General features: G+C 52.7%; 1 protein-coding gene across 1 annotated transcript; it reads left to right on the forward strand.

The window, feature by feature from the left end:
- Positions 1-936: 936 nt before the first annotated feature.
- On the forward strand, positions 937-9585 carry ZNF672 (zinc finger protein 672). Its single transcript, XM_060008184.1, has 4 exons — positions 937-1080; positions 4738-4893; positions 5609-5712; positions 7015-9585. Exon 4 carries the CDS (start codon positions 7253-7255, stop codon positions 8651-8653), a length of 1401 nt encoding a protein of 466 aa, XP_059864167.1. The 5' UTR covers positions 937-1080; positions 4738-4893; positions 5609-5712; positions 7015-7252; the 3' UTR covers positions 8654-9585.
- The last annotated feature ends 32 nt before the right edge of the window (positions 9586-9617 follow it).

The following is a 9617-nucleotide window of genomic DNA, read 5'->3' on the forward strand; positions in this document are numbered from 1 at the left end:
GGAAGGTCTGAGGGATCTAAGTGTACACTGATTTAGGGAACCCCTGAGCAGGGAAGAGGGGTCGGAGCTCTGGATGAGTGGCAGGATGTGTGGTACTAAGTGACCTTGAAAGGAAGATTAGAAATGGTAAACAATGGTCCTGAGAGTCATCATCCAGAGTCTGATAGGCAGCCCTGAAGAGGGGATAGTCACATTCCCCAAAGCGTTTCCGGAAACCAACACTAACAGCACATCTCAGTGGAACACGACATTGCACAGAGAGCTCAGCCAGTAAGATCTTGTAGAGACAATTGGCAAGCAGGCCAGGAGTACCCCCAACCCTGGCAGTGCGACCCTGGATAGGTCATTAATTTGTGGGTGCCTCCTTGGCAGAGCTGTGGCGAGGATTAATATAATAGGTATGAAGTCTGGTCTCAATGTAAGAAGTCACTAACTTACTGCCGGGACTGTTCGGGCGGGTGGCCCCCAAGGCCACACAGAGTCGGGCACCCGTATCCCCGGCTGTAGCACCCGCGGGGACCCCCTTTGGCGACCCAGCGGGCGCCTGTGAGCCGCAGGAAGACCATACAGGGCATCTGGACCCAGCCACTGGATGCTGAGGCGGTGCACGTGGGTCAGCGCCTTTTCCTCTGATTGGGGTGGAAGAGACCCTGGGAGGGGACGTGGACAAATGAGGAGGCAGGGACTGGTTAAGCCTGGGTAGAAGGCGGGGCCTCGACAAGGGAGGGAGGCGGGACCGGAGTCTCCCTAGGCTCCGCCTTTTAGCTCCGCCCCCTTACTGGGAATTCTGGCTTGGGCAGGCGAGGCTGAACCTTTAGTGGAGCCTTCTTACGTCTCCTAGTCCTCCCAGCAACCGGTGACGCGGCCCTCATGAGGCACACCACTGGCCAACCCGGGAGAGCGGGGCTGGAGCGTGACCCCCAATCCCGAGGCGCCTCCCAGCTCCCCCCACTCGGCGGCCCCGCGCTCCGCCAGCTCCTTCCCTCCCTTCCCCGCCCCAGTCCCGCAGTGCGGCAGGCTGGGGTCGGCGAGCCAGCTGAGTGCGAGCCGCGCGGTGTCCGAGGATCCAGTCGGCGACCGGTGAGGGGACCGAAGGGCCGGGAGGGAGGGTTAGCGCCGGGCAGTGATCCCCAACTTGCGCCCGGCTTCTTCCCTCCGCTCCGGGCGACTAGGGTTTGCAGCCGTCGAGAACGACGCCCCGGCAACGAGTGACGCGGCGCCGCAGCGGAGCAAGCGATTGGCCGGCGCACGCCCGCTGCTGCCTCGCGGCCTGCTCCTCCCAGGCCTTGCCCTCCGTATGTCCTCGCCAGTCCTCCCTTGGTGACCTTCGTGGCTGGCGGCCCCACGATGCGGACATCGCCAGGCTGAGTCAGTTTAAAAGGGTAGCGGCAGCCTCTGGGCTCGGTCGATGTTAAACGCCCCCTACTCTCCACTACGTTTTTGGTGCCCTGTCTTGTCCTTCGCGTGGGCTGGCGCCAAGTGTGAAGAGCTGGGGTGGGCCCGGGGTGGGAAGTTTCGTGCAAGGAGAATCTGACCAGTAACTCGTGACGAAAACTGACTGATGAACCCGGGATTGGCTGCGCTGCGGGAGGGCCAGGGAAGGCGACCTGCTCCTGTGGGGCGTTCCTCATTCCTCGAATAGTTGTGCTCAGCTCCCGTTAAGTACTAGGCACCAAGTCTTAAAATGAGTAACCAATGTCACTACTTACTCTCGAAGCTGCCGGTGTGTGGGGAGGATCTACGAAAGCCCCACACTGCTCTAATCCTGTTAAGTAGTGTTCTTTTGGGGGGGTGGGTCGGGGGGAAAAGACTTTAAAAAGGTCTTGCAGAACGTTTAGGATGCTTAGGTGGTAAGAGTCAGACCTCTTTTTCAGGGTTCCATAAAATTTACCTGGGGAGAGTAAATCCTAAAAACTCGGCAACTGCAGTTCTCAGACTTAACACCTTCCCTCTTTTCATAGGAAACATGATCGCAGCTTCCTTTACTGAGTTTTCTCAGGCAGGAGTGTTAGACACCCCACGTCCCCTGTCCAAGGTCACACAGCTGGTAATGGAAGACCCAGAATTTGGACACTTGCCTCTCCGGTCTCCTACACAGGTTGCAGTTAAGGACTTAGTAAACCAAGCCAGAGTATTTGCAGTATATGCAGTAGATAGGGCTGTGGAGGATAAGATGACTAGAGAGACACCCTCTCCTCCAGGAACCTAACGTTTGAAAGAATTGTATTCCAGATTAATACATCATTTAAAAAAAGTATTAGATGCCTTATGTGTGCCCAACTTCTTGCTAGGCCTATAGGAAGAGTGCAAAAGTACCATATAGTCCCTTCCTCATCCCAGTTCTGGGCTCCTCTGGCTCTTCTGGGCTGTAGTCTTGCCCATGTGTGAAAGGAACATAGAGAATAATCTATCCTACTATGTTCTCTCCCTGTTAACATACATACATTCTCCACACTTCCCAGATTTCACAGGAAAATCTTTGTGAAAAAACCTTGCAAAAGAATCTGTTTGGATCATGATCGGGCTTGGGTACTTGGAATGGGGAGGGAGCTGTCATTCCTGTTTCCACCAACTCCTTAAACATGTCAGACTGGATCCGAAGCCGGAAGGGGCAATGTCTTTTAAAGTACTGGACCTTGTTTCTGTTATGGGAAAAAGGGAAGTGAGCACTGGCCATTCTGGTGCTCTGGATTTCATACCCCATGCTCACCTAGAAAAGAGACCGAAACCTTTCCAGAGTAGATTGGGAATCACTGTTTTGGAGGAGTGAAGGTGCTAGTAGGGCTTCTCTGAGGAGGGATTATTGTAGCAGAGCCCTGAATGAAGGAGGAGAAAGGGCTTTCAGGTAGAAAGAACTACAAGTGGAAAGGCCCCAAAGCAGGCTCCAGAGGGTCAGGGAAACGATTCCATCCATCCAGTTCCTCCCCCCTCCTCCTCCCAACAGTGAGAAGTGGGTTATTTGCTTCTAGATGGATGTAAATTTCAGCAGCCTCTAGGGGTGTCTCAGAGTCCTGGAGACTACATTGTCATTAGGGCTGGGCAACAGACTTTAGGACTGGGACCAGGGTGGGGGTTAAGTATATATAGAGAGGCCAGCAGAAGAATCTTCTCTCCCGAATGCAGCTACTGCTCCCCAAACCACTTCTTAGGCTGACTGTTTCCTTTCCTTTCCTCCACCAGGACCGCAAAGGAATCCACCGCAGAGTACACAGAGTGAGCCCCGGTCCCATGGTGGTCCCTGGGGCCGCCCGGGGCTTCCTGCTGCACTGCTGCCAGCTGGCCAGGGCCAGGAAGGGTTGGGGACTATCGGGGAGAGCCTGAGACGGGCCTCCCAGCCTGCCATCCCCTTCCTGTCCCTGGACCCACCTGCCGTCCTTGTGGCTCTGGATGAGCTTGCGCCACAGGGGAACCTCAAGTCACACGGGGTAACCAGTAGTACCCACCTCAAAGGACTACTGGGAGGATGAAAGGGGTACATACACAGAAACATATGAGAGCCATTCCGTATTGATGCTAGTAATAACTGGAGAGCAGCAGTGATAGGCTTTGCATGAGTTATAACCCCAAGTCCCAACCAGGTCTCCTAGATGGCAGTACGGATATTCACTTTCCTGAAGAGCAGATGGGCCCTCTGGAGGGTATGGCCAGAGCCCCACATCTTAGGAGATGAGGAGAGTGGCTGTCTTCTGGTTACTGAGGCTCTAAGGGTCAGGGCAGTTGGTGACCTCTTCCCATGCAGTCCCCTTCAGGGACTGTGAGGTGGGTCAGCCTCCCTTTGTACATTGTTCCAGGGTTTGGAAAGGCCATTTGGCAAACACTATCTAATAGAACAGAAATGTGAGCCACATTTGTAATCATCACTTTTCTTAAAAACAGGTGAAATAAATTTTAAAACTATATTTCATTTAACCCAATATATATAAAATATTATTTCAATATATTGTCAACATTAAACATTATTAATGAGATATTTTGTATTCTTTTTTCATACTAAGTCTTTGAAGTTAGGAGTGTATTTGACCTATAGCACGTCTCACTTTGGACCAGCCACATTTCAAGTTTCAGTTGCCACATGTGGCTTGTGGCCACTGTAGCAGACAGCACAGCTGAGACAGCCCTCAGACCCACTCCTGCAGCCCAGACCAGTTTTATCCAACTCTGGCTTCAAGATGGAGGAATTGTGAGATGATCACTTGCCCCAGAAATGTTGGCCTGGCAGAAGAGATAACCAGGGAGGAAAATCTTTATACTGACTGAACATCACAACTCAGAAGAAAAAGAACTACATTTCTCTCACAGTAGATTGTTAGTAAATGTACTAAATCCTGATTAAGTCCAACACTCCTGTGAACAGTTAGATATGGCATGAAATGCCTGCAATATCTATTAAGAAAAAAGTTTCATGGTATACGAAACATTTATTGTGAATATTAATTTTTGCCATTAGCTTATCTTCTTAGTAATTGTCTTTTATTAATTATGTATAATAAGTTTGTAAGTATTAAATACTTGAAAGGTACTAAAATACTTTAAAGTATTGAACAATTAGGACTTTTCATCAATTCACATGTAATTACCCCCTTCCCTCTTTCGAAGCCTCCCTTGTACTTATTTTTTTCCAAAAATCAAAGAAATTTGGTGGTATAGCAACTTCAGAACTCAATCAGGAAAATGATGGTTAGGACAGTCTAGAAATTGTTCTTCTTTTGGCACAGTAATATTTTTTTTTTCTTTCAGATTTCTTCCCAAGCATAGACCCTTTCCTTCCAGGGCAAGCTCCAGCATGGGGTGAGGTACAGAAGAGAGACTTGAAGGATACACCCTGGCACTCAAGCACAAAACCCGCACCCTTGACCAGGGTCTCTTATTCCATGTCTGTGATGGGGCAAAATGGTATCTTTGTTTATATGTCATTTATGTGTGTGTGTTTTCATTTGTGCATTTGTCTTTCCTTCCTTGGGCATGTGCCCTTGAAGGCAGTAGCCTGGCAGAGGGTGTAATCCCAGAAACTTGGCCTGAGAGGTGCCAGGGTCTCCAGAGACACTCAGGTGAGGGGGAATACTCACTAGGACATAAGCATTGCTCTCTTTGCCATTTGGGATCAACCACTGACCCTTGAGAGAAGGTTGTATTCACACAAGGGCAAACATTCTTTTGAATTTGACCAGCTATAATTAGCAGCCCAAGCAGGTGCCTGGGCTGAAAACTGTCTCTGGAAGAACCAAGAAACTCCCTCTAAAGTCTGCTCTCAGGTCTGCAGAGGGGCTCTTGCCCCTGCTTGCAGATTTTGTTTAAAACTCATCCTCTTTGAATAAGATGTCTAGGATTTAAAATACTCCAGACACCCCCCCCCCCAAAAAAAATAGTGTATGGGCTGGGGTAGGGTGGGGGGAGTGTCATAGATGAAACGAAATAGCAAAATGTAAATAGATGCTGAAGGTGAGTGAGTGATTTGTGGTACTATTCTTGTTAGTTTTTTATATTTGAAAATATCCATTTTAAAAATACTCTCTTCCAAGAAATGTTTCCTTCTTTCTCTTCTACCTGCATCTGTCCCCTTTGTTCAGTTTAAATTCACATTGTCCCTCTTATTTTATCCTTCCTGCAGGGCACAGCACATCCTGCTCCAGAGGCACAGGGAGAGAACATGCTATATCCACCACTCCTTCCCAAGAAGGAGGGGAACAGAAGCTTCAGAGCCCACCCCTGCAGGTCTGTAGTTTTAAAGGCTTTTTTCAATTGACCCTATTTGCGTCCAAAAGATGAGGACCCCATCTATGGGGTGTTTTAACCACAGCTCTGGGTATTTGAGTTTCCATCTGCTAATAAGAAAGTGACTGATGACTATTTTATTTGCTTACTCTCACTGATCTGTTGGGTGACATGGCCTATAACTTATAGTGACTATACCTGTCTCCCGTGTCCCACTGAACTGAACTGGGGACAGATCCATGGGTCTTGAGGGGAACAGTCAGTGGTGAGGCCAGTCAGGTGAGGAGAGCAGCCCAATTTGTGCTCTAAATAAAGGGCATAGGAGGTTCTGTGCACAAATGCTGACCCTGCTCACAGAGAGCCACCTGGACCAACTTGTCAGAAGGATTCAGGGATACCACTTGAGATAAAGAAAACAGCAGAGCAGATTCCATCCCCATGAAGGGGCTTCTTTGCTACTCCAGGTTCTCAGATCCCTGGAGCTGGGGCAATGAGGAGAGTCTGCAGAATGTTTGCAAACAACTTGAATGCCCTGAGAATTAGAAAGGATGTCCCTTCCTTCTCCCCAGCCTTCCCTAGAAATGGGAAGATCACTTCTTTGATAATGCCATCAACTTTTGATAATATTCTTTGTGAATTATCCATGCTTCCTTTTACCCCTTTCCTGGGTCCTGAGTTGCTTTCTCAAGGCTAGGCCACAGAACTTTGAGGCTGTGTACTGATGTGGTATGATTGTGTATCAGGTGCTGTCCAAAGCCAAGGAGCAATACTTTGGGTTTTCTCAGATACCTTCCCTTGCCCAGATCCCAGCCGTTCCTGAGCCTTTTGCCCAGGCTGCTGCTGGATAGGTTTATGCTTCACCGCTTCCAACCCAGGCCTGGCTGGGTTCACACTGGTTACTCAGGAAACCCTGGGTCTTCAGAGGAAGGTGTTGATGTGGTTTAGGCCCAGGGGACTTCTCATGACCCATCCCTCCTTGGTCGTTCCCTAGTGCATCTCCAGGCCTAGGTCCCTGGGCTAAGGTCATAAAACAAGCTGGACACCCTTCCTTCCCTCCCGAACAGTGTACTGGAGGAAGGCTCCCCTCTTGAGTCCCTACTGCCCTTCCTGGTGGCACAAGGACCCCTCCCCCCCCATATTTCTAGGACTCCCATGGCTTTGCCTCCTCTTGGAGAATGGAACTCCAGAGATGGTCTAGCTGGGGAAGGTACAGAAAACAGGGAGCCTGTGCTTGCCCCTCCATTCCCCAAGGTGTAGCTGTCATAGATGTTGCTGGGGCTCACAGTGACCTTCTCCCTGCAGGGCTCACGGCACATGGTAAACCTAGCTGCAGCCCACCTCTGAAACAGCCACAGCACCTGCTGTGAGAGAAGGAACCCTGGAATCCGCGGACCAGTTTTCCGGGCCTCCCTCTCTTCCCTCTGCTACCGTTCCCTTTCTAGGCCTTAAGAAAACTGAAAATAACTCTCAGCTGGAGGAGGTGGACTCCAGAGTGTGAGTGGCACGCTGCACCCTGAGGGCGCCCGGCCTGGCCCTCATCATGCTCGCTGCTGCCTCAGAGGCAGCAGCCGGCAGGCCTTATGGGTGCAGTGAGTGTGGAAAGAGCTTCCGCTACAGTTCGGTGCTGCTGCGGCATGAGCGCGCCCATGGTGGCGACAGCCGCTTCCGCTGTCTAGAGTGCGGCGAGCGCTGCGCACAGGCCGCAGACCTCCGTGCGCACCGACGCGCTCATGCAGGCCAGACGCTCTACATCTGCAATGAGTGTGGCCAGAGCTTCCATCACAGCGGCCGCCTTGACCTACACCAGAGCGCGCACAGGCGGCGCAGCCGCTCCTGCCGCTGCCGAGCTTGCGGCCGCTGCTTCCCACACCTCCCGGCTCTGCTGCTGCACAGGCGCCACTGGCACCCTCCTGAGCTGCCGCGCCGCTGTCCGCTGTGCCCTCGTGCCTTCCGCCAGAGCGCACTGCGCTTCCACCAGGCACGGGCACACCCGTGGGGGACACCGGCCGTGCCCGCTGACACGCTCCATCGCTGCACTCAGTGCCCGCGGGCCTTCCGCAGCGGTGTGGGACTTCGGAGCCATTTGCGTGTCCACACGGCCAGGAGCCCTGGTGACTCCACACTTCGGCAGCCAGGCACTTCGGACGCACACCAATGTAGTATGTGTGGCAAGAGCTTTGGCAAGAGCTCCACACTAACGCGACACCTGCAGACGCACTCGGGTGAGAAACCTTTCAAATGCCCAGAGTGTGGCAAGGGCTTCTTGGAGAGCGCCACCCTGGTGCGCCATCAGCGCACGCACACGGGCGAGAAGCCCTACGCCTGCAGCGACTGCGGGCGCCGCTTCAGTGAGAGCTCCACGCTGCTGCGCCATCGGCGCAGCCACCAGGGAGAGCGGCCACACGCATGCACCACGTGTGGCAAGGGCTTCGGGCAGCGCTCCGACCTTGTGGTGCACCAGCGCATCCACACAGGCGAGAGGCCCTTCCCCTGTACCGAGTGTGGCCGCTGCTTCAGCGACCGCTCGGACCTCACAAAGCACAGGCGCACACACACAGGCGAGAAGCCCTACCGCTGTGAGTTGTGCGGCAAGCACTTCACGTGCGTGTCCAACCTCAACGTGCACCGGCGCAACCATGCCGGCCACAAGCCCCACAAGTGCCCTGAGTGTGGCAAAGCCTTCAGCGTGGGCTCCAAGCTGGCACTGCACCGCAAAACGCACCTGGGCGAGCGGCCGGCGGAATGTGCGGAGTGTGGCAAGTGTTTCAGCCACAGCCGCTCCCTGTCGCAACACCAGCGGGCCCACACACGTGCTCGCGCCGCCGCAGCTACAGCTGCCGCTGCCACTGAGGCCAAGGCGGGCACTGCCCTCATCTTTGCTGGGCAAGCAGGACAGGAAAAGCCAGGGCTTTTTGTGTCTCAGTTGAGAAAGACTTGCTGAGAGTCTTCTCCGGAGTGGGCTTGATAAGCACTTTCATAGTGCCATAGGGATGGGTGGGACAACTCGCAGATGGAGTTCTGTGGAAAGACAGCGTGGCATATTACCTTTCTCCATCTCTGTTGGTAGCACTTCACCTGGCCTCTCGCTGCACCCCTACACCTGCTTCCTCTGTCAGCTCTTTGCCTGTTCTCTGTCCGTCCTTCTCCCCCTCTGAGGTGTAGGTACAGGGGGAACCTCCCAGACCCCACACGTGGGAGAGCGCCCAAGTATTGGTGTGTCCCATCCCTGCTGCTGTGCTCTCAGGTGTTTCCTGTTTTCCCATCAGCATCCTGTCTTCTCTTGTCCCATCTCCTTTTTCCAGCCTGAGTGTCCTCTACCTCTTCTTTCTAGATACTTTTGGTGTACTGCCTCTTCAGTTAATGACCACAGATGTGGCTGGAGTCACAGGCCCTGTGGTTTTCTTGCCTCTTCCTTTCACTTGACTGTTAGTCTCTCTGCTGCTTTCTCCCTCAGCTTCTGAGAGATGGGAAATTTGCAGAGAGATAGTGGGAAAGCTCACTTCACTGAAAGATATCTCCACGCCAGAAGCACCCGGAGAAGTGCTTCACACCATGTAAAGGTGGGCAGGAGCTCTCAGCGTGGCTGCCCACCTGTCCCATGGGACAGACCTGTTGGTGTACAGATCAAGGTGCCTCTCAGGACAGTGTTCTCCAGGTGGGGGACATCAACCCTGGGACCTGAGTCAAGACCACATGGGTCCACAAAGCTGGGCACTGCCAAGTGCAGTAAGAACGCTATACACAAATTAAGCTTGCAGCCATGAGGAAACTGAGCTCCACAGAGGCCACAGTGCAGGGATGAAAATTCCCTGTAATTGGCCAGCGATTTTTTTGCTTGCAGGTGGTGAAATAAAGAATTATTTGAGTTCCAGATGCCAAGAGCTCCCTTTGTCAAACCTGAGGCT

This window comes from Delphinus delphis, chromosome 3, assembly GCF_949987515.2.
Source record: "Delphinus delphis chromosome 3, mDelDel1.2, whole genome shotgun sequence".
Classification (NCBI taxonomy): domain Eukaryota; kingdom Metazoa; phylum Chordata; class Mammalia; order Artiodactyla; family Delphinidae; genus Delphinus; species Delphinus delphis.

Coding starts and splice junctions, on each gene's coding strand:
- ZNF672 (XM_060008184.1), top strand. CDS start 7,253: ATGCTCGCTGCTGCCTCAGAGGCAGCAGCCGGCAGGCCTTATGGGTGC.